Source organism: Oncorhynchus clarkii, chromosome 22 (genome assembly GCF_045791955.1).
Source record: "Oncorhynchus clarkii lewisi isolate Uvic-CL-2024 chromosome 22, UVic_Ocla_1.0, whole genome shotgun sequence".
Classification (NCBI taxonomy): Eukaryota; Metazoa; Chordata; class Actinopteri; order Salmoniformes; family Salmonidae; genus Oncorhynchus; species Oncorhynchus clarkii.
In genome coordinates this window covers 30,765,360-30,790,935 of record NC_092168.1, presented here as the reverse complement: position 1 = coordinate 30,790,935, position 25,576 = coordinate 30,765,360, and the positions used below count along the sequence as shown (strand labels likewise).

General features: G+C 45.1%; 1 protein-coding gene across 1 annotated transcript; it reads left to right on the top strand.

Moving 5' to 3' along the window:
- The first annotated feature begins 13,800 nt into the window (after positions 1-13,800).
- On the top strand, positions 13,801-25,374 carry LOC139380757 (serine/arginine repetitive matrix protein 1-like). Its single transcript, XM_071123758.1, has 8 exons — positions 13,801-13,914; positions 14,577-14,688; positions 15,325-15,532; positions 16,087-16,163; positions 16,248-19,505; positions 23,396-24,054; positions 24,241-24,348; positions 24,459-25,374. The coding sequence occupies exons 2-8, from the start codon at positions 14,661-14,663 to the stop codon at positions 24,459-24,461; spliced, it is 4,341 nt and encodes a 1,446-aa protein (XP_070979859.1). The 5' UTR covers positions 13,801-13,914; positions 14,577-14,660; the 3' UTR covers positions 24,462-25,374.
- Positions 25,375-25,576: the final 202 nt, after the last annotated feature.

Genomic DNA, 25,576 nt, shown 5'->3' with positions numbered 1-25,576 from the left:
CCAATGTAGAAAAAAAATACCATACTCATTACCTCTTTTATTTTCAGGGCCTTGGCGATCTCTGTACTAACTGTCACCAGGGCATCCATGGCAGACCTCCCTCTCCTGAACCCACTCTGTGCTACGCTCATCAAACCCCCGACTTCCAAGAGATACATCATCCTACTCACTATAATCTTTTCCATCAATTTACACATGTTCGATGTCAGCGCTATAGGCCTATAGCTGCCCACCCTAGCGGGATCTTTACCTGGTTTTACAAACGGCAACACAACCGCACGTTTCCACCCAGAAGGTATCAATTCAATTCAAGGGGGTTTATTGGCATGGGAAACATGTGTTACATTGCTAAAAAAAAAGTTAAATAAACAATAAAAAGTTAACAGTAAATATTACATTCACACTAGTTCCAAAATAATAAAGACATTTCAAATATCATATTATGTCTATATACAGTGTTGTAACGATGTGCAAATAGTTTAAGTACAAAAGGGAAAATAAATAAACATAAATATGGGTTGTATTTACAATGGTGTTTGTTCTTCACTGGTTGCCCTTTTCTTGTGGCAACAGGTCACAAATCTTGCTGCTGTGATTGCACACTGTGGTATTTCACCCAATAGATATGGGAGTTTATCAAAATTGGATTTGTTTAGAATTCTTTGTGGATCTGTAATCTGAGGGCAGTGTGCACATAGCCTGTCTTCTCTTGAGAGCCAGCTCTGCCTACAGCGACCTTTCTCAATAGCATGGCTATGCTCACTGAGTATGTACATAGTCAAAGGTTTCCTTAATTTTGGGTCAGTGACGGTGGTCAGGTATTCTGCCACTGTGTACGCTCTGTATAGGGCCAAGTAGCATTACAGTTTGCTCAGTTTTTTTGTTAATTCTTTCCAATGTGTCAAGTAATTCTCTTTTTGTTTTCTCATGATGTGGTTAAGTCTAATTGTGTTGCTGTCCTGGGGCTGTGTGTGTATCATCACCCTAGTCCTCCACATCCTTTTATACAACCCTAACACTGCTTCCATCACACTGTCCGGTGCATGCTTAAACATCACATAACACACTATCTTCTCCGGGAGCAGTACACCTGCAGCTTTACAACACCTTGTCATCTCAAACATATAGAACGACCACTGAGTTATTGAACGTGGCAATAGATATGTGAGGAAGAAAAACTAGTATGGCGAAGCTGCTGGAAGTTGCAACATTGAGTGCGTTCGAGCAGATCACTTTGTCAAGTCGCCTTTCAGAGTGTATTGCATTATGGGGGATAAAAAAAAGTGTGACTTTGGCCTACATGTACTACATGTATATCTACTGCTGCCGATAGTGAAAGTGTCTGCCGATGGACTGATCTACAAAGAACCTTGCATCATAATAACAACTCATTATTATTATTTGCAGGGGTGAAAGTAGAATTAAACTCTTCCAAGTACAGAACCTCCTATATCTGCATGCACTTAACGTGTGCCCCAACATTATTTATGGGTGTAACGCTCGAAGAGTGATGGGTGTGGAGTCAGGCACAGAGAGCAGAGGATTCGGGAAAAACACTTTAATGTCCAACAGAAAAACGTACAATGGGTGACGCCGAACACAGGCGTAAATACACATACCCAAGTACAAACTGGTACCTCACCGGACAGCGGAAAAACCCAACAATCATCATTAACACCTCTTGACACCTCTTGACATAAATGGTAACAAGCCCGCACAAACACAGACGGGCTAACCGAACTAACCCCAACCCAAAAACCCCTAACAAGGAACAGGTGAAACCAATTAGACAAAAAAGGGAAAAAAGGGATCGGTGGGAAGGGGAGTCACCTTCGGTGTCCCGCACCCGGGCGTCTCGAGTCCAGAATGGCCCGTATCGTGTACGCCGGGGACCCCTCAATGTCCAGAGGGGGCGGAGGGACCTCCGGAACCTCACCTTCCTGCAGGGGACCAGCTACTACCGGCCTGAGGAGAGACACATGAAACGAGGGGTTAATACGATAATACGAAGGAAGTAATAATCGATAACACACCTCGTTTATTCTCCTCAGGACATTGAATGGCCCCACACACTGCGGACCCAGCTTCCGGCAGGGCAGGCGGAGGGGCAGGTTTCGGGTCGAGAGCCAGACCCTGTCCCTCGGTGCGAACACGGGGGCCTCACTGCGGTGACAGTCAGCGCTCCTCTTCTGCCGTCCACTCGCCTGATGTAATGATTCCTGGACGGCCCTCCAGGTCTCCTTAGAGCGCTGCACCCACTCCTCCACCGCAGGAGCCTCGGTCTGGCTCTGATTCCATGGTGCCAGGACCAGCTGGTACCCCAACATGCACTGAAACGGTGACATGTTGGTAGAGGAGTGGCGTAGTGAGTTCTGGGCAATTTCAGCCCAGGGGACATATCTCGCCCATTCCCCCAGACGGTCCTGGCAATACGACCGCAGAAACCTACCCCCATTCTGGTTCATTCTCTCCACCTGCCCATTACACTCCGGGTGATACCCCGAGGTCAGGCTGACCGAGACCCCCAAACGTTCCATAAACGCATTCCACACTTGGGATGTAAACTGGGGACCCCGATCAGAAACGATGTCCTCGGGCACCCCGTAGTGCCGGAAGACATGGGTGAACAGAGCCTCCGCAGTCTGTAGGGCCGTAGGGAGACCGGGCAACGGGATAAGACGGCAGGACTTAGAGAACCGATCCACAACAACCAGGATCGTCGTGTTTCCCTGAGACGGGGGAAGATCAGTGAGAAAGTTCACAGATAGATGGGACCACAGCAGTTGTGGAACAGGGAGGGGTTGTAACTTCCCTTGTGGCAAGTGCCTAGGAGCCTTGCTCTGGGTGCACACCGAACAGGAGGAGACATAGAATCGTACGTCCTTAACTAAGGTGGGCCACCAGTACTTCCTCCTAAGTCCCCGCCCTGTCCTCGAAATCCCCGGGTGAACCGATGAGGGTAGACTATGAGCCCACCGAATCAATTGATCACGAACAGTGAGCGGCACGTACCTACGACCCTCCGGGCACTGTGGAGGTGCAAGTTCCTCGCTTAGTGCCCGCTCGATGTCCGCGTCCACCTCCCATACTACCGGTGCTACCAGCCTAGCCGCCGGAATGATGGGAGTAGGATCGATGGACCGGTCCTCGGTGTTGTAGAGACGGGACAGCGCGTCAGCCTTAGTGTTGAGGGAACCTGGTCTATACGAGATCGTGAATCTAAATCTGGTGAAATACATGGCCCACCTTGCCTGACGAGAATTCAGTCTCCTAGCTGCTCGGATATACTCCAGGTTACGGTGGTCAGTCCAGATGAGGAAAGGGTGCTTAGCCCCCTCGAGCCAGTGTCTCCACACCTTCAGGGCCTTAACCACAGCCAACAACTCCCTGTCCCCCACATCATAGTTTTGCACCGCCGGCCCGAGCTTCTTCGGGAAAAAAAGCACAGGGGCGGAGCTTCGGTGGCGTACCCGAGTGCTGTGAGAGCACGGCTCCAACCCCAGCCTTGGATGCGTCCAACTCCACTATGAACGCCAAAGAGGGGTCCGGATGCGCCAACACTGGCGCGTCGGTGAACAGCGCCTTCAAATGACGGAAAACTCTGTCCGCCTCTGCCGACCACTGCAAACGCACAGGCCCCTCCTTCAGCAGTGAGGTAATGGGAGCCGCCACCTGACCAAAACCCCGGATAAACCTCCGGTAGTAATTGGCAAAACCTAAGAACCGCTGCACCTCCTTTACCGTGGTCGGAGTCGGCCAATTACGCACAGCCTTGACGCGGTCACACTCCATCACCACCCCCGAGGTGGAAATGCGATAACCCAGGAAAGAAACGGCTCGTTTGGAAAACTCACATTTCTCCGCCTTCACGTACAGGTCATGCTCCAGCAGTCGCCCAAGAACCTTGCGCACCAGAGACACATGCGCGGTGCGTGTGGCGGAGTAGATCAAGATATCTTCAATATACACCACCACACCCTGTCCGTGCAGGTCCCTGAGAATCTCACCGACGAAGGATTGAAAGATGGTTGGAGCATTCTTTAACCCGTACGGCATGACGAGGTACTCATAATGGCCAGATGTGGTACTAAACGCGGTTTTCCACTCATCTCCCTCCCGAATACGCACCAGATTATACGCGCTCCTGAGGTCCAGTTTCGTGAAGAACTGCGCCCTGTGACATGATTCCACCGCCGTAGCGATGAGAGGTAGTGGGTAACTAAGACCTCGATAATCAATGCACAGATGCAAACCACCCTCCTTTTTCTTCATAAAAAAAAAACTCGAGGAGACGGGTGACATGGAGGGCCGAATGTACCACTGTCCCAGAGCTTCCGTGACATATGTCTCCATAGCCAACATCTCCTCCCGGGACAAAGAATACACGTGACTCCTGGGCAGTGCAGCATTTACCTGGAGGTTTATCACGCAATCCCCCTGTCGATGGGATGGTAATTGGGTCGCCTTCTTTTTACTGAAGGCGATAGCCAAATCGGCATACTCAGCTGGAATGCGCACGTTGGAAACCTGGTCTGGACTCTCCACCGTCGTCGCACCGATGGAAACTCCTACACACCTGCCTGAACACTTATCAGACCACCCCTGGAGAGCTCCCTGTCTCCACGAAATCCTAGGATTGTGAATAGCCAGCCAGGGGATCCCCAACACCACTGGAAACGCAGGGGAATCGATAAGGAACAGACTAATCCGCTCCTTATGACCCCCCCCGTAATCATCTCCAGAGGAACCCTGGCCTCCCTGACCAGCCCTGACCCTAATGGTCGACTATCTAAGGAGTGCACGGGGAAGGGGGGTCTACCTGTACTGAAGGAATCCTCAACCTCTGGGCGAGTCCGTGATCTATAAAGTTCCCAGCTGCACCTGAATCAACTAGCACCTTATGCTGGAGAGAAGGAGAAAACTTAAGGAAGCAAATTAATAAAAACATGTGACCAACAGGAAGCTCTGGGTGAGTGTGGTGCTGACTCACCTGGGGTGACCGAGAAGTGTTCTGCCTGCCCTCTCGACTCCCAGATGGACTCCTCCAGCACCGACCGAAAGTGTGCCCTCTCCGGCCACAGCTGGTGCAGGAGGAGCCTCCACCTCCGGTCTCCCTAGATGCAGCTCCCCCTAGCTCCATAGGTATGGGAGCGGGAGGGCCAGGAGGTGGAACAGACAGGACCCTTTCAGAACGTCCGCGAGCAGCCAGCAGATTGTCTAGACGGATTGACAGGTCTATGAGCTCGTCCAGGGTGAGTGTAGTGTCCCGACAAGCCAGCTCCCTGCGGACGTCCTCTCTCAGGCTACACCTGTAATGGTCTATCAGGGCCCTGTCGTTCCACCACGCTCCAGCGGCCAAGGTCGGAACTCCAGCGCGAAGTCCTGCGCGCTCCTCGTCCCCTGCCTGAGATGGAACAATCTCTCACCCACCGCTCGGCCTTCCGGAGGGGGATCGAACACGGACTGAAAACAGCAGGTGAACTCCGGGTAGTGACCCCTCGCCGAGTCAGGCCCGTTCCAGACGGCATTGGCCCACTCCAGGGCTCTACCCGTCAAGCAAGAGACGAGGACAATCATGCTCTCCTCGTCCGAGGGAGCCGGCCGAACGGTGGCCAGGTAAAGCTCGAGTTGGAGCAGGAATCCCTGGCACCCCGCCGCCGCTCCATCGTACTCCCTCAACTGCAATACGCAGGGCGCTGGTACCGGATACCGCTGGAGGAGATGGTAGTGTTGCAGGTGGGAGGGTTGGAGGGGAAGTAGGGAGACCACTCCTCTCCCAGCGGTCCATCCTCTCCATCATCAAATCCATCACTGATCCGATGCGATGGAGGATGGACGTGTGATGAAGGACACGCTCCTCCATCGTAGGGAGAGGGGTGGTCGCTGCTCCTGCTGACTCAGTACTTTTGTTGGTGCGGGCTTCTGTAATGCTGGAAGAGTGATGGGTGTGGAGTAAGGTGCAGAGAGCAGAGGATTTGGGAAAAAAGCTTTAATGTCCAACAGAAAAATGTACAATGGGTGACGCCTGTTCGGAGTATGCTCACCGGACAGCGGAAAAACCCAACAATCATCAATAACACCTCTTGACATAAACGGTAACAAGCCTGCACAAACACAGGCGGGCTAACCGAACTTAAATAACCCCAACCCCAAAACCCCAACAAGGAACCCGGTGAAACCAATTAGACAAAACCAAACGAAAAGGGAAAAAAGGGATCGGTGGCAGCTAGTAAGGGGAGCGCCACCCGGGAAGGGGAGCCAACTTCGGTGATATTCGTGACAATGGGCCTAATCATAGAATTACAAATAGAATCCCTATGAATTCAATAGGATCTCTGTAGGCCTAGTCAAGTAACTGTATTCAATCAATCAAATGTATTTATAAAGCCCTTTTTACATTAGCAGATTACCTTTTATTGTTGCATGAACACAAATAGTTATGTTTTCATCAGCTTGTCAAACAATCACTTCAGAGGGCTCCTTTAATAAGGTACCTGTGCACATTCATCCACTCGCAACATATTTCCAGCTTCCAAACCTTGGTGAATGGAAAGTGACATCTGTTACATAAGACACCAAAAAGTGTAATGACATTTGGCAATTGTCATTAGGGCAGAATTTATGCCTCCACTGCAGTTTGTGTGTCTCTGTGTAGGCCACTCATCTCTGCCACTCATCTCTGCCTTGTCAAAATGTCAGTGTTGAACCACATCGCATTTTTGAGTCCATTCGCTAATTTTTCATGCTTCTGACATGCGGTAATGATAGAAAGTGGTGTAATAGTTGAACGTTTTCTTGACATTTTGTTTTAATTATTGTGAGAGGCTCATGTTTTACCGGACCATACCGCCTAACTTTGACCTGATTATTTGTAGTCAGTCAGTCACAATTTACTCATGATACATTACAGTTTTGATCCTCTTGAACACAGCCAATGACTGCATAAACTTGACATAAATCATGTGATCAAGGGTCATGAAGTTTTGACTGCAGTTGACTGCAAGTTTCTGCAGTTGCTCTTCACCAGCTTAATCCTGCATCCATTGCCTGCATTGTGGGAGCAGTATTGTCAACCAATCATTAAGGTGTTTTTGTTTGACCCACGCGAATGTGACCAAAGACATGACTGAAACAGCAACCAACTTTTCCGTGATTCATGCATACAATGGATAAATAAAAATTCATGTGATATTTTAGGCTCCTTCTCTCACTCTCTCAATTGATTGTATAATGTACACAGGTACAGATTAATACATCATAGGCCCTGGGTCCAGAGAATAATGGCCTTTTAACTGCCAAAAGAAAAGGAAACACTTGAGTAAATGAGGGATATAAATAATATGTTATGGGGTGGGTGCATTTTCCTGCCATGGTTTAGGTCCACTTGTAGAATCTTGGCCAAGGCGCATTGAAGCTGTTCTGGCAGCTCGTGGTGGCCAAACACCATTTTAAGACACTAAATTGGTGTTTCCTTTATTTTGACAGTTACCTGTATGCGCTTGTGATCCTATTTAATCCACAGTAATGTAGAAACAATGGATCCTCTGTGGACAAATATTACTCTCTTGTGTATTTTGAACATTGAAAGCGGGCTCCTGTTGTTGGATAAAAAAAATCTATAATAATGAATTTAAAAAACATACATCCTACCTCCTCTCCTCCCCCCATCTGATGACTAGCAGAGAGGCAGTAGGCTGTCTACACTCATTGTGGGATCCTGAATCCTCCTGTGGTTGGCAGTTGCAGTAAAAATATATAACATATATATTACATATATAATATATACATAATGTATTCTGTATATATTTTGTTTTATTTATACATGTTTTGCTTCCTCTTGGGCCTCCCACAGGCCTGGGCCCAGTGGCTTCAGCCCTGGTAAGCCTCTGCATTAATCTGGCCCTGAATGTAAACACACATATGATTTCAGTGTGTGGTATGGGGTTGGAGACATGTTTGTTTTGACATTATAAAGAAAAACTTTCATAAACAATGGCAATACTGCCATGTTGATCTGAACCTTGGTGTTGGAAAACCACTTTAGACTTTCGGCTGTCGCAGATGCGGCTCCCCAGACTTCACTCCTCTACTTTTGGCTACAGTTGGTTGCTTAGCCTTGGCACTCAAACAAGTACATTATCATCTTCTTCTTCATGTAATTCTCCACCAGACTAGACGCTTTGTTGCGTATTGCTGCCTTTCACAGTTCAGAAAGTGCATTGCAAATTTGTTCACAAAAATGGGAAAAGGGAAATTGGGGAAAATAAAAAATTACACCACCACCTACACTGAGTATACTAAACATTAGGAACACCTTCCTAATATTGAGTTGCACCCCATCCTTTTGCCCTCGGAACAGCCTCAATTTGTAGGGGCATGGACTTTACAAGGTGTCGAAAGAGTTCCACAGTGATGCTGGCCCATGTTGACTCCAATACTTTCCACGGTTGTGTTAAGTTGGTTGGATGTCCTTTAGGTGGTGGACCATTCTTGATGCACACAGGAAAATAGTGAGTGTGAAAATACACTAAGTGTACAAAACATTAAGAACACCTGCTCTTTCCATGACAGACTGACCAGGTGAAAGCTATGATCCCTTATTGGTGTCACTTGTTAAAATCCACTTCAATCAGCGTAGATGAAGGGGAGGAGACAGGTAAAATAATGATTTTCAAGCCTTGAGACATGGATTGTGTATTAGTTTCATTCAGAGGGTGAATGGGCAAGACAAAATATTTAAGTGCCTTTGAACAGGGTATAATAGTAGGTGCCAGGCGCACTGGTTTGTGTTAAGAACTGCAATACTGCTGAGTTTTTCGTGCTCAACAGTTTCCCCTGTGTATCAAGAATGGTCCACTGCCAAAAGGGCATTAAGCCAACTTGACACAACTGTGTGAAGCATTGGAGTCAAAACAGGCCAGCATCCCTGTGAAATGCTTTGAGGTATTCCTAATATTTGGTATACTCAGTGTATATACCCTTGCAAATATCCAGCAAACACTCTGCACCAAAACTCCAAAGGACAGACAGGGTATCCTCAGTCTGTTGCAACATTATTGTGGAAATGATCATAAATAAGCGCTTGTTATTCAAAGGTTTTGTCAAGAAGAGCTTTTGTCAAAATTGACTTTCGTAGTAGGTTTAGGAGAACTTACGCAGCAGGTTAGGATAATTAGCGTAGCAGGTTAATTAGGTTTAGGTTAGAAAAAGGTTTTGGTTAGCTAAAATGCAAAAACACATTTGATGTCAATTTGACAAAAGCTGTATCCCATCTAGGCATTATTATAGGGTAAGAATTAAAATAAGCAGCCTCAATATTTGCAGCCATGGGTGATAATATCTTTCTAGAAGCTGGTCCGTCATCCGTATTGTGGAATAATTCTACTGTTAAGGTAAGATTTGAATGGAGAAAGCTGATCCGAGAGCACTTTCTTTCGATCCTATCAGTATTTACACATGCCTCAACAACGCACTTAGCTCAGCGTGGTGTTTTGGGAAACATTACATCTTTTGGCCATTGTAGAAAAGATGCATTGTTAAAACACTCATAAACCTAAGTTCCATCGCTATCGGAAACTGAGCCCATGCCAATTTATTTGTATTAGCCAAATTCTTATACACAAATGTGGATTTTTGAAGACTACCCACTTATTATTGATTTTTGAAAGAGAGCTTCATATTTTTTGTGCAGTCATTAAGATTTGTTAAAAACGAACATGCCCTGAAACTCATTGCTGCCTTTGAAACATACAACCTATTATACCATGGCATTGTTGAATACTCATTTCTGACTGGCTTGAAGAGCATTCTAGAGCTGTGCATTATTTCACTATAATGCATGGTTTATTGTACAGTAGAATTCAATGGCTATAGATTTCTATGATGAATTCAAAAGAACACAAAAAAAATGTTGATTTTAAAGAAAAATATAGCTAACAGTAGCTGGTACGGTGGAGGATTTTGATATATCTTTTGATTTATTTTGCGAGGATGATGATCAACATTTAACCAAGAGACATTAAACTGTCAGTGACCAGGAAGTTGATGAGATAGAGGATTGAAGACATGAAAACAACACAACGAACAATACAACATGGGCAATCGGTGCCCTAAAAGACTGGCTGCAGAAGAATCAACAAAATGGCACTTTGCCTGCTGAAGATGAACAGCAATCAGATTCCCTGTGCATTTTGGCAAATGTCCAGTCACTCGAGAATAGATGGATGATCTTGTTGAAAAGCTGCTATATTATATGCCTTGCAGAGGATGTGGCTGGATGACTGTCTACAGTATGTAGAACTCAGTGGTTTCTCCATGCAGCGGTACAATCTAACGAAAGCGGCCCGGGCAATTCCAAGGGGGAGGAGTGTGCAACTTCATGAACAACAACTGGTGCGCTGCTTCCAATGTGATGGAAATCTCTAGCTTTTGCTCACCTGATATAGAACACCTCATGGAAAGCTGCACATCCTTTTATCTACCAAGAGTTATCATCTGTAATTATCACGGCTGTCTACATCCCTCCACAAACCAACACCACTTTAGCACTCAACAAACTGAATGGGGCCATAAACAAACAAAGGCAGCGTTTTTACCAACACAATTGTTTGACGACGGTGCCCCACATCAAATATTTTTCCACCGGCACAGGTTTCATAAATTCACAAATAGCGATTAAATATTCACTTACTTTTTGAAAATCTTCCTCTGATTTGTCATCCACAAGGTCCCAGCTATAACATGAAGTTTCGTTCTGTTAGATAAAATCCTTCTTTATATCCCAAAAAGTCAGTTTAGTTGGCGCCATCGATTTGAGTAATCCACTTGTTCAAGATGCAGAGTAAGGAATCCGGAAATCTACCGCTAAACTTTATTAAAACAAGTCAAAACACATTTCTATTGACTCCTCAGACTCCTTCTATTGACCCCTAAAATGTAATCAAGCGATAATATTTCATACGGAAAGAAGTATGTTCAATAGGAAACCGATATTAGAAAGTGCGTCGATCTTCATCGCGCACCCAAACACGAATTTCCAACAGTTTGTCCCAGTACTAAAACTCATATTTCTTAGTCGTTTTGGAAAAAACAAGCCTGAAATCTTTAACATAAACTGCTGACACCCTGTGGAAACCATAGGAATTGCATCCTGGGAGCTAGATTTCATTATTTCCCTATACTTTCCATTGTAAGAGCATGGGCTTTCTCAAACAAAAGTTCTGGTTGGTTTTTCTTTGGATTTTCTCCTACCATATATGTTGTGTTATAGTCTCCTCCATTATTTTAACATTTCTACAAACTTCAAAACGTTTTATTTCAAGTGGTACCAATTCTATGCATGTCTTGGCTTCAGGGCCTGAGCAACAGGCAGTTTACTTTGGGCACGTCAGTCAGGCGGGAATTGAGAAAAAACGACCCTAGCCTTCTGAAGTTAAACAATTTAAAGGCAATGCTACCAAATACTAATTGAGTGTATGTAAACTTCTGACCCACTGGGAATGTGACAAAAGAAATAAAAGCTGAAATAAATAATTCTCTCTACTATTATTCTGATATTTCATATTCTTAAAATAAAGTGGTGAGCCTAACTGACCTAAGACAGGGATTTTTTACAAGGATTAAATGTCAGGAGTTGTGAAAAACTGAGTTTAAATGTATTTGGCTAAGGTGTATGTAAACTTCAGACTTCAACTGTATGTTTTGGAATATTTTTTATTGTGTACAGGCTTCCTTCTTTTCACTCAATCAATTAGGTTAGTATTGTGGAGAAACGACAATGTTGTTTATCGATCCTCAGTTTTCTCCTATCACAGCCATTTACTCTGTGACTGTTTTAGTCACCACTGGCCTCATTTTTTATTTTATTTTTATTATTATTATTTTGTTTACCTTTATTTAACTAGGCAAGTCAGTTAAGAACAAATTCTTATTTTCAATGACGGCCTAGGAACAATGGGTTAACTGCCTGTTCAGGGGCAGAACGACAGATTCGGGGATTTGAACTGGTGAAATCCCTGAGCAGTTTCACAGTTAGGAAGGACACCTTTATCTTTGGTGACTGGGTGTATTAGGTGTATTTATACACCTTTCAACGTGTAATTAATAACTTCACCATGCTCAAAGGGATATTCAATGTCTGCTTTTTAAATGTTTACCCATCCACCAAAAGGTGCCCTTCTTTGCGAGGCATTGGTCTTTGTGATTGAATCTGTGTTTGAAATTCATTGCTCGACTGAGGGACCTTACATATGTGTGGGGAGATGAGGTAGTCCTTTAAAAATCATGTTTGAGTCAATGCAACTAATTTTGGGAATTTTTACTCCTGAACTCCTGAATTTAGGCTTACCATAACAAAGTAGTTGAACATTTATTGTCTCACTGGGTGAGGCAGTGGTCTAAGGCACTGCATCTCAGCGCTAGAGGTGTCACTGCAGTCCCTGGTTCAAATCCAACCTGCATCATACCTGGCTGTGTTTGGGAGTCCCAATTGGCCCAGTGTTGGCCAGGGTAGGCTCTCATTGTAAATAAGAATTGGTTCTTAAACTTGCCTAGTTTTTAAAAAAAACACACATTTCAGCTGTGCTTTTTTAAATCAATTTGTAAAACATTCTGAAAACCTGATTCCACTTTGACATTATGCAGTATTGTGTGTAGGCCAGTGACAACAAAACTCGATTTAATCTATTTTAAATTCACGCTGTAGCACAACAAAATGTGGAAAAAGTCAAGGGGTGTGAATTCTTTCTGAAGGCACTATATGTTTTGTTTTTAGGAGGTCTGTGTTGCACCACCTGCTGCTGGCTTTTTACCCCACCCCTTCCATTGCCTCCAACCAATGTTGCAGTCAAGAAAAAACCTTACTTTCATTCCCAGCCAAAGGGGGGTGGAATACTCAGTAGGGTCTCTGCTCTACTAACCAAATATTTTGTTTTTGACGGGAACTGTATCGCACGACCTGCGGCATGTCTTTTTACTCTGCCCCCTGCTCCAATGCAATAGAGAGCAATAGTTATGTCATCTTTTTGTAGGCACTAACTGGTTCGTTGGACAAAGCCTATACGGGGAAAGTAATGGATTTTTTTTTTAGGGTTTTTGGATAAACGCAGAAAATAAGGTCTGTAGTAAACAAGGGCATAGGAGATCTTATACGTTTTGTTATATGAGAAAATCTCATCAGCTAACATCACTTTTTGTGAAATTTGAAGAATTTATGTCATTTAAAAAAACACGTAAAGGCTTTATTTTTCATAAAGTTCACTTTAACTGACTGATATTATCTCATAGAACAAACCGTATAAGATCTCCTCAACCTAAATTAACCTCAGAGTTTATACTCAGCATTTATTCCAAAACTCTATTATTTTTCCATTCATTTTCCTACTAGGAATGGCTGAATGAACCAGAGGTAACACATTTCTGTTTTTTAGGACTACAAGCTGGGTCCTTGCTATCAGAGCTCCTTGGAACCCGACCCCAATTAAGTTGAAATGTAAAATGGTTACATAAGTGTTAAGGTTCGGGTATGGGTTAAGTCTTGGGTTAGCGTTTAGGGTAGGAACGTCCCAAGCCCAAGGATATGTGATAGCACTAACCCTAAAAAAAAACCTTACTACTTGTCTCAAGCTAAAGTGTAAAGGTCAAGTTTATATTTCTATGGCCCCTGTTTTCTATGCCTCTGATATAAAAACATAAAGAAGATTAAGTAGTAGATTTGTATGTTAAATGCAGAAGGCTTGTCACCTCTGAGTTGTCATGGAGATAATTTCCGCTCGCAATTTGCCGCCCAGCAGGGCATTCTGGGATTACGGGGTCCCCCAAACTGTCATGGCGTCCTAGGAAGATGGCGACTGCCATACAACAGGCTTTCCTGTAGTATCTAATAATTTAAATTCAAGGCATTGGAGACATAGCTAGGTAAGAAAACGGTGTAAATGTGTGTTATACAACAACTATCGGTTGTCTATAGATATATATATTTTTTTCAGATGAATCAAGACAAATAATCTATAGACGGCTAGCAATCTGGCTAACGTTTGTCGAGTGAGGCCGGGTGCTGATTACGGCGTGTCTTTGTTAGCTAACCTGAAGTGGCTAGCCAGATTGCATTTTAATTTTCACACAATTATTAAAAGTAGTTAAGCTAAAGCTAGCTAACTTGTTGTTGGACCCTCGTTGATAACTATAAAGCATTAGCGAGCTACGCTAGCTATATGAAGTTAACTTGATAGCACTAGCGAGCTGACGTTACTTAACTACTTTGGTTGCTATGTAGTTAGCTAAGCTAAATCGTAGCCAGTGATCTGCCTGGTTAACTATCAAGTGTTATTGCCAGTTGAGATGGGCGATTACAAAACGGTTGCCTGGCTCTGTAAGTGGGTCATTGGTTATGTAATGCTGCAGCAGAGAGTGTGTTTTTATTTTTGTTGTGTACCTATACTTAATGTAACCCTGTGGACACTCATAGCATTTTTTTTAACGGTAACGTTAGTATTTCATGTAATTAATCTGTATTGTCTTGACATTCGGGAAACAAACTGTTGAGTGCCCTGGAGTAACTGCTTTGTTTTTCCCAATAGTGACAGAGGGCCAAGAGAACGGTGGACTGACTGCCAGGGGCCAGCGATTTTTAGGCCATCAATCACCCCCACAGAGCTGATAAAATGGAGTGTGCAGTTGACACACAGCCAGGTTTGTGATCATGTTTTGCAGAAATATCCCTGTAATGTGAGGGATAGTTATTCTCACGTAGATGGTTATACCTACATTTGGGAAATTCATGGACTGAGACATTTTCAGCTGACCTTTACTTGGCGATACTTAATTAATTATCATTTGGAAGGTACCAGTGAATTATAAAATGATGTTTGTGGTTGCTGGTGGAACTCTGGAAAAACAAGGAAATATTCAGAAAGATATTAAGAAGATATCCTCTTTCTGTGGAGTCAATATTTTTCTGAGTATTCTTGACAATTAGCATACTTCCAAATTGAGAATTAAGGAAGAATGTGCAAGTAAAGGTTTGTTGGAGGTTTCTTTACCATCCTTTCAATAGACCATCGGCTCAACCTCAAACATAAACTAGCTATGATGCTGGAAGTTCATGCTGGATTGGCTAGATCATGATATGCCAATGACACACACACCAGAGATTGCCATGCCTCTGCCTGGCCACCCTTTCATTAGGAATTGCTTTCACACGTTGTCCATGTGAACTCCCCATATTCCGAATCTAGCATAACAAAGAAATGTGATTGGTTAATCTGTGACTAAAGAATGTGGTTGGCTAATCTTTAAATGAGGAATGTAATTGATTAATCTGTGCAGGCGGGGACGAGGCTGCAGAGCAAGAACACACTCTGGAGGAAACATCTGCAAAGGAAGGAAGTGAGACGCCGCAGAAGAAGAACAAGAAGCACAAAAAACACAAGAGCAAGAAGAAGAAGAAGAAACGTGGCAAGGGAGAGCGAGAGACGAGCTCAGAGTCGGCCCCAGAGTCCGACGTAGAAAAGCCGCCAATCAGAACCAGAGCAGGGTGAGGCTCCTCCCATTATAACCAGAACTTGGTTTGACTCATCCCATGAGAACCATAACTCTGCTAGATTCTGCCCATTACAACCAGACCAGTGCTGCGTTCAGTTTGCGTGAACATTTGCTACTTTGCGGAAAGGCTTGTACTGAACGACACATTTCCCCAAAAACTTGTATGTTCTTGAACAGGCTCTGTGATACGTTTGCTCCATTTGGTGGGTGTGCCGGGGTGTGGCTTGGAGCAATGATTTATGTATTTGAAGGGAAAGGTGAATTTTGAAGCTACAGCCCAGCCCATCCCTGTTTTTTAACTGACTTCAGTACAGCATCGTTTCTGTTCAATTAAACGTTCTATTACGTTTTTATGTACTGAATGCAGCCAAGTGCTAGGCAGAACAGGTCACCTCTAGATGGTTTCCACACTGGAATATAGGAGGTAAAGCAGCAGAAATGTAAATCCAACAGGCTCTTGTTTGTTTGGCTCTAAACCATTGGGACATTTGTGATTATGGTATTCATTATATTTGCGGCTATAATCAATATATTTTCTGTTTTTAGTTTGAGGAGTGCTGGCCCAGTGGCCTCCGATACAGGAGTAGACACGAAAGAGGAGGCAACAAAGGACTTGATCACAGGTAAGGAGTTTGGGCCAGGTGTCGGAAACAAACCGATGCAAAGTGATTTTTTATAAACTGATTCTTGTGTACCTGTCCACACAGCTATACCTGAGGTAGAAGGTGACGCTAAAGCCAGAAAACACAAAAGGCATGCTGGGAAAAAGAAGAGAAAAAGGAGGAGAAAAGGGGAAGAAAAGCAGGAGAAGAACTCTTCTTCACACTCCCTATCAGAGAGCGAATCTATGTCAGGAACAGATTCTGAGTCTGAGGGGAAGCCAGCTGGCATGGTAGTGCAGGCTGTTTCCATGCAGTCTAAGGCCAGGCAAGAGGAGCGAGTTCCCTCCCTATGCATCACTTTGGCCCAAAAAGAGGAATCTCTGAAAGTGATGTGTCAACCCTCAGATAATGAGTCTGCGGATGCAGGAGGAAAGACAGAAGAGAAGGTTTCCCCTGCTAACAGGGAGAACCAAACCATCTCTGTCACAAAGCCGGAAGATCCACGGAGCGACGGGAGCTTCAGCCACACCCAGGAGCTTCCTGACATCATCCCCAAGCAGGATGGCCAGAAGGAGGAAACCAACCCAGAGCAGAGGTCAAAGGTGAAGAACCAGGCTCCCTCCAGGTCAAGGTCAGGGTCGCTGACAGACACTAAGATGGCTAGATCGAGTCTTAGTTGTTCGCCAAGCCCTAAGCGGTCCAGATCAAGTCGCAGTCGTTCACGAAGCCCCGCGGGATTGTCTAGTCAGCCTGTGTCTGTCAGGGGCAGGTCTCGATCTGGCTCAAAAAGCATGACTCCCAAGAGGAAGCAGTCCAAGTCCCCCAAAAGGACAAGACGCAAGTCCCCATCTCTGTCCCCCAGGACAAGACGCAAGTCCCCATCTCTGTCCCCCAGGAGAGGACGCAAGTCCCCATCTCTGTCCCCCAGGAGAGGACGCAAGTCCCCATCTCTGTCCCCCAGGAGAGGACGCAAGTCCCCATCTCTGTCCCCCAGGAGAGGACGCAAGTCCCCATCTCTGTCCCCCAGGAGAGGACGCAAGTCCCCATCTCTGTCCCCCAGGAGAGGACGCAAGTCCCCATCTCTGTCCCCCAGGAGAGGACGCAAGTCCCCATCTCTGTCCCCCAGGAGAGGACGCAAGTCCCCATCTCTGTCCCCCAGGAGAGGACGCATGTCTCCCAAGAGGGGACGCAAGTCCCCTTCTCTGTCCCCTAAAAGACGACGTATGTCTCCTCTGTCCCCCAGGAGAGGACGCAAGTCATCTCCTCTGTCACCCTGGAGAGGACGCAAGTCTCCTTCTCTGTCCCCTAGACGAGGGCGCAAGTTGTCTCCTCTGTCCCCTAGACGGGGGCGCAAGTTGTCTCCTCTGTCCCCTAGACGGGGGCGCAAGTTGTCTCCTCTGTCCCCTAGACGGGGGCGCAAGTTGTCTCCTCTGTCTCCTAGACGAGGGCGCAAGATGTCTCCTCTGTCCCCTAGACGAGGGCGCAAGATGTCTCCTCTGTCCCCTAGACGAGGGCGCAAGATGTCTCCTCTGTCCCCTAGACGAGGGCGCAAGATGTCTCCTCTGTCCCCTAGACGAGGGCGCAAGTTGTCTCCTCTGTCCCCTAGACGAGGGCGCAAGTTGTCCCCTTCTCTGTCCCCTAGGAGAGGGCGCAAGTTGTCCCCTTCTCTGTCCCCTAGGAGAGGGCGCAAGTCCTCTCCTTTGTCCCCTAGAAGAGGACGCAAGTCTCTGTCTAAATCCCCTAGGAGAGGACGCAAACTGTCTCCATCTCCCAGACGAGGGCGGCGGTCTGAGTCCAGGTCACATGGCTGTGTCAGAAGGTCGAGGACCAGAACCCCCCCCTCTCGTCGAGGTAGACGTCCGTGGTCCCGCTCGCCTGTGAGGCAGACTCGCCGTTCACGCTCCAGATCTAGACGGCTCCATCGCTCCCGGTCAATGAGGAGAGGACGGCATTCCCAGAGCAGCTCCCCGTCTCGCAGAAAGAGGTCCCCCCCAAGGACACGACGGTCCCGGTCTCCGGTCAGGAGAGGTAGGCGGACTCGTTCCCGCTCCGTCGTGATCCTGAAGAGGAACAGGAAAGGTTCACGGTCTAAATCCCCACGGGGCAAGGACAACAAGTCCCGCTCCCGGAGCCGCAGGATATCCAGGTCACCAGTTAAGAAAATATGTTCTAGATCACCGAAGCGGAGCAGGACAAAGTCCAGATCCCCAGGACGCAGTAAACCATCAACATCACGATCACTATCGCCGCGTAACCAGTCCAAGTCTCATACTCCTAAATCCAAATCCCAGAAAATAAACAAGCGTTCAATGTCAAAATCACCCACCAGCGACAAATCCAAGTCTGTCTCAAGCGACAGGCAATCTGAGAGCGTATCCCCAGAACGCTCAAGATCCAGGTCTACTGCCAAGGACCTAAAGTCTCCAAAAATGGCTGACAAGCATACTGCAGACACGACTGTGAATAATGAAGCGTCTACTAAGCCTGTTGGGGAAGCTGTAGCTGCAGCAGAGCCCTGGAAGCCCCTCGCTTTGGCTGCTGCCTCCAGATCTACCACACAGGGCAAGCCAATGGCTGGGCATGCTGAAGAGAGCACCTCTGAGATTCCATCTGAAGACCATGACTCTGCAGAAGAAGAGCCAAAGGTGGCAAGAAGCCCAACAAGCTCCTCTGACGAAGAACCGGATGAGCATGCTACGTCCAGGTCTGTTTCACCAGAGACTGTTCCTGCTGATCGCCGCTCCAGGTCCTCACCTTCTAAATCTCCCATTAAGAAGACATTTTCAAAACAACGGCAGTCCTCAACTTCAGCGTCTCCTAGTAGGAAGTCCCGATCACCTGCTGGTAGGAAGATGTCCACCTCTCCCTCATGGAGGTGCTCCCGGTCCAAGTCCATCTCTCCCTCTCAGTCCAAGTCTGCCTCCAGAAGGAGACGTTCCAAGTCCCCAGCCAGGAAAAGGAAGTCTGTCTCTCCGCCTACCAGACGGAAGAAGAGGTCTAAGTCCAGAAGTCCGGCCCGGCGCAGGAGATCACGGTCTAAGTCACCGGTACGACGCAGGAAGTCACGTTCCAAGTCCAGAGTCAGGACCAAGCGCTCTAAGTCCCGCTCCCCAGCCAGAAGGAAGAGGTCCAAGTCTGCAGACAGGAGCAAACGCTCCAAGTCTCGTTCTCCAGGCCGGAGGAGAAGGTCCCGCTCCGGGTCGCGGCGGCGTCGGCCCGTCATGCGGAATCGCTCGTTTGACCGACGCGACCGATGGAAACGGGAACCAAGCCACTCGCCAATCCTCATCCTCCGCAAGCGCCGTTCCACATCTCGAGGCCGCCGCAGTGCCAGCAAGACCCCTCCTCGTCTCACTGAGCTGGGTAAGACTACACCTATATATAATCAGGGTTGGGTGGATTAATTGAAACATGTAATCGGTTAGTGATTAGTTGCATGAAAAATAAAGTAATCGGTAAGGTAATCCTTTGATTACTCAAAATAGTAACAATCGATTTACATTGATTACTTTTGGTTTACTTTAACTTCTAACACTTAGGGCCCTATAAAATTGTTTGTATTTTTTTGCCCGATTTTGTTTCAGGATTTTTCCAAAATTCAGTATTCTTCCTTTTTGTTTTTCTCAGATTTGTTTTGTAAAAAATATATAATTATCGAAATTGTATGTTCTAAGTTCACAACAATGCTTAAACCACATCAGGAGATTAGATTTTTATTTATTTATTAATATATTTTAAAAATGTTTAATTGTGGGTGTAGAAGCACTTTAATGCAAGTGAGCCAGCCAGAGACCATTGTTTGGTTAGCAGTGTTTCTGTAGAGCGCATGTGATTGTCGAGTTGCGCTAAATAAATGGTAACTCGGTTTATGCAAATAATCATATCATTCTGCCAGGTAGGTATTGGCTACTTTGTTGTTAACATTTAATTGAGAAGGTTTTTGGGAACGGCTTTTAATTTACCAGTAGACTGTCATTAGCATTATCGCTAACGGCTACACAGTGTAGATTACACATGCGAGCACAACACACACAGACAGGCATTCCTGTGCCGTTTCAGACTGTTTCAGGATAATCATTTGTTGTTGGGCAAATAAATAAATGTTCTAATAAGTTCAATACATATTTTATATTGTTGAATTCCATTTTAATGTCTGGATACCGTCCGCGTTTACCGCAACGCGGCTTAAATAGGGCCCCAAACACCAAGACATATTTTAAAACTTTTTATAAAATCTAATCTAGCATTTTTTCATTTAGTAACATGATTATTTCCAAATTGGAACTAGTGTGGGAGCATAGCTTAAAAAACCTGTAATTCACATGTTCTATTTTATGTGCAAGAGCATAGTCACAGTACTCTGTGTAAAATGTTTGTTTCAATCGTCTTATAAAGTATTGCCTAAATCAGTGATGGTCATGGATGTGTGGTTTGACAACTAGGAAATTATTATTTTATATCAAAATAGGGTTCCAGATTCTTTATTTTTTAAATATTATTATTATTTTTTGTCTAAATCTTTTGGGGCAGTAATATCACATGCCTGGTTATTCTTTTAAAGTGTTTTCCTCACCAGTCAAGTTAACAGATCACCGACCATTTTGAATCCCACCGTACCTTCTCCGCTATGCAATCTGGTTCCGAGCTGGTCATGGGTGTACCTCAGCCACGCTCAAGGTCCAAATAGATATCATAACCGCCATCGATGAAAGACCGTCTGTGCTGGCGTCTTCATCGACCTGGCCAAGGCTTTCGACTCTGTCAATCACTACATTCTTCTTATCGGCAGAGTCAATATTCCTGGTTTCTCAAATGACCGCCTCGCCTGTTTCAACTACCTCTCAGACCGTTCAGTGTGTCAAATCGGAGGGCCTGTTGTTCCGACCTCTGGCAGTCTCTATGGGGGTGCTACAGGGTTCTATTCTCAGGCTGACTTTTTTCTCTGTATATATCAATGTCGCTCTTGCTGCTGGTGATCCTCTAATCCACCTCTACGCAGACGACAACATTCTGTATACATTTGGCTCTTCAATGCCACACAGCACTCCTTCCGTGGTCTCCAACTGCATTTAAATGCTAGTAAAACTAAATGTATGCTCTTCAACCGACTGCTTCCCGCACCTGCCCGTCCAACATCACTACTCTGGACGGTTCCGACTTAGAGTATGTGGACATCTATAAATACCATGGTGTCTGGTTAGACTGTAAACTTTCCTTCCAGGCTCACATTAAGCATCTCCAATTCAAAATTAGGTTGAGAATCGGCTTCATATTTCTTAACAAAGCTTCCTTCACTCATGCTGCCAAACATACCTTTGTAAAACTGACTATCCTAGCGACGTCGTTTACAAAATAGCCTTCAACACTCTACTCAGCAAATTGGGTGGAGTCTCACAGTGCCATCCGTTTTGTCACCAAAGCCCGATATACTACCCACCACTGCGACCCGTATGCTCTCTTTGGATGGCCCTCGCTACATATTCGTTGCCAAACCCACTGGCTCCAGGTCATCTATAAGTCTTTGCTAGGTAAAACCCTGCCTTATCTCAGCTCACTGGTCACCATAGCAGCACCCACCTGTAGCACGTGCTCCAGCAGGTATATTTCACTGGTCATCCTCAAAGCCAACACTGTACCTGTACACAACCCATCTGTAAATAGCCCACCCAACTACCACATTCCCATATTGTTATTTATCTTGCTCTTTTGCACCCCAGTATCTCTACTTGCACATCATCATCTGCACATCTGTCACGCCAGTGTTAATGCTAAATTGTAATTATTTTGCCTCTATGGCCTATTTATTGCCTTACCATCGTAATCTTCTACATTTGCACACACTGTATACAGATTTTTCTATTGTGTTATTGACTACGTTTGTTTATGTGTAACTCTGTGTTGTTTTTGTCGCACTGCTTTGCTTCATATTGGCCACGTCGCAGTTGTATATGAGAACTTGTTCTCAACTGGCCTACCTGGTTAAATAAAGGTGAAATAAAATAATATGCAGTGCCTTAAGAAATGTACACTCCTTGACTGTTTCCACATTTTGTTGTTACAGCCTAAATTTAAAATGGATTCAATTTAGATTTTTAGTCACTGACCTACACACAAATGCCACCTAATGTCAAAGTGGAATTATGTTTTTAGAATTTTTTTACTTAAAAAAATTATACAAGCTGAAATGTCTTGAGTCAATAAGTATTCAACCTAAATGCGTTCAGGAGGAAAAATGTTGTTCTCTAGTTGCATGGACTCCGTCTGTGTGCAATAGTGTGTAACATGATTTTTGATTGACTACCTCATATTTTTATCCCACTCATACAATTATCTGTAAGGTCCCTGAGTTGAGCAGTAAATTTCAAACAAAGATTCAACCACAAAGACCACGGAGGTTTTCCAATGCTTTGCAAAGATGTTCATATGGGTTAAATGGACTTTTTACAACCCAGGTGTGCAAAACTCTTAGACTTTCCCAGAAAGACTCACAGCTTTAATCTATGCCAAAGGTGATTCTAAAATGTATTGACACAGGTGGTTACTTACCTAATAAAGAAATATTAGTGTTTTATTTTTCATTCATTTTAGTTTATTTTTTACAAATGTTCTGTGTATTTTGTGTAGATTGTTGACAAATTGACAATTAAATCAATTTTAATCGTACTTTGTAACACAACAAAATGTGGAGAAAGTTGAGTTGTATATCCTTTCTGAAGGCACTATATAACAGTACATTTTATGTATAGGTTTATGCACCCACCTTGAATGTGCTAGAGCAAAAACCAAAACGTGCCCCCAGGGGGGGGTTTGGGAAACGGGTCCAGATGAGTGTGATTGACCAGTGGGCCAGTTGTAAATGTTTTGGGAGCCTTATCTATTAATTCAATCACAAAAGAAGCTGAGAGCATGTGAGAAGTCTTGATGGTGTGCTAAATGACAGCGGCGAGTTTTAATCAAATTGTCCTCTTGATATTAGAACATAATCCCAAAAGTAATTAGCCGTATATGCTTTTCAAAATTAATCAGAGTTGCTCAATTACTTCATTTTATCAGATTACGTAATCCCAGTTACATGTAATTCATTACTACCCAACCCTGGGCATATTATCCAATGTACTGTTGTTGTTTAGTACCCTCAGTTTAATGGTGGCTGTTCTAGAAACCTTTAGAACAGATTAGGTAGTCTGAAATTCCACTGTTGACAGATGTCTGTTCCCTCCTCTCTCTTTCCTCTCCCCTTTCTCTATTCACAGACAAAGACCAGCTCCTGGAGATAGCGAAGGCCAATGCAGCAGCCATGTGTGCTAAAGCAGGTGTGCCCATCCCAGAGAGTCTGAGACCCAAGGCCATCCTCCAGCTGCCCCTGCCCAACCCAGCCCCAACTCCCCTGAATCTGCCTCTTCCCCTGCCGTTGCCTCTCAACATGCCCGGCATGGGCATGCCCAATATGCCCAACATGAACATGCACATGCCCAACATGCACATGCCCAACATGCACATGCCCAACATGCACATGCCCAACATGCACATGCCCAACATGAACATGCCCAACATGAACATGCCCAACATGAACATGCCCAACATGAATATGAACATGCCCAATATGAATATGCCTAATATGGGCAATATGTCCAATATGGCCATGAGTGCTGCCATGGCCAGTATGACAGCTGCCACCATGACTGCAGCCCTCACCAACATGGCCCAGATGTCAAACATGCCCCAGATGGCCCCCCTCCCCACTATCACCAACAAGCCCCAGATGGCCCCCCTCCCCACCATCACCAACAAGCCCCCTCCTAGCCAGGTTCCCCAAACAACCCTTCCCCCCCTTAACCTGGACCACATAGAGGAGGTGAAGAGGAAGGTGACTCAGCAGGCCAACATATACAGCATCAAGGAGCTCACTGAGGTAAGACTTATAAGAGGCTTCACTTGCAATGTATGTTTTAACAAAGATCTACGTAATGCATTGTCTATGTAGACTCCCCATATGGATTACAGCAAGCATTACACTTTAGTTCAGACTCCTAGTCTTTGGTTTATGTAGTTGGGTATTTGAGGTTTTTAAAATCAATCTGTGTGTATATGTGTTTAGAAATGTAAGATGATAGCGGCGAGTAAAGAGGAGATGGCCATAGCGAAGCCACACGTGTCTGATGACGAAGATGAGGACAGGAAGCCACGCGGCAAGAGCTTCCTCAGTGTAAGAACTCCCATCCTTCATCCTAACATTCATCCAACATTCACACATATTAGATGCATAATGAGCAGAGTGATGACATTTTAACTTAGACTTTTCTCTTTATTCCGCAGTAACTTTTATTTGGGGCGGATCACATGAGGCGAAAGGCTCCCCATGGAAACATCACCGGGCGGACAGAAGTGCGGGTTGTTGTGGTTACAGAGAAGGAACAGTGTCAGATACTGCCAGCCCCTTTTCCCTGGACAATCATTCCCTCCCCCAGCACCTCCCATCCTGCTCTAGTTGTCTGGGTTTCCACATGCTTCCAAAGCCACGGTTGGATTCCAAAGCTACAAAGTAAAAATTGGCTACAAAAATTAGCTTTTTGGTCTTCATTTAGGATTAGGCATAAAGTTAGGAGTATGTTTCAAATCAAATTTGAAGAAGAAATTGTACAAATGCGTGGGGTTTAGCCATAATTATGACTTCGTGGCTATGGAAGCTAGTGACGACCCATTGGACAGATTGGAGTGTACAGTGTGGTTACTCCTAGCTTCTACACATTGGTCAGACAGCTGTCTGGACAATGACTGAAGATAAATGAAAGAAGGAACACACTTTCAAATTTTGTCGACTCTTTCTAATGTTCAACTTTTTGTGTTTAGTTTTTGTGTTCAGTGATTAAATTACCAGCTCACGGTTCCTTTAGTGACATTTTAACCTGTGAGTGAACTGCTAGGACTGCCCTCGGTGCGCGCACCCACAGATGTCAGTTATATGATGGTCAGCTGTTTTTGTAGTGATGGGCAGACTGACCAGGTGTCTCCATTGAGAAGACAAACTGATCAGGGCTTTGGAGGATCCACTCTTAATGTTTTGTCACTTCTAGTATTTCTCTATGGTGTTTTTCTGTTAAATACCTGATGTAATCTTTAGCTATTTTAATGACTTAAAATACATTTTAGGATTTCCTTGGTCAGTAGGGTATTATTTGGCTGGCTTTGTACATAATGTATTGATGATTATTAAAGGAAACCAGAAAATTACCTTTCTTGTGTTCTTTATGTAGGCGCTATTAAGGTCAGAAGAACTGATGTATATTATTTCATTCTAATCGGAGATTGGTTCAGACCTGGGACACCAGGTGAGACTTCTCTCTGACCTCTTACAGATATATGGCTAACTATGAGCCATGTGACTAAGTTTTTAAGCACCCTCCCATTCATTCCACATGGACAGAACCCTATTG

Coding starts and splice junctions, on each gene's coding strand:
- LOC139380757 (XM_071123758.1), top strand. CDS start 14,661: ATGGAGTGTGCAGTTGACACACAGCCAG. Junction 15,533..16,086: donor CCAATCAGAACCAGAGCAGG/GTGAGGCTCCTC, acceptor TTCTGTTTTTAG/TTTGAGGAGTGCTGGCCCAG. Junction 16,164..16,247: donor AACAAAGGACTTGATCACAG/GTAAGGAGTTTG, acceptor CTGTCCACACAG/CTATACCTGAGGTAGAAGGT.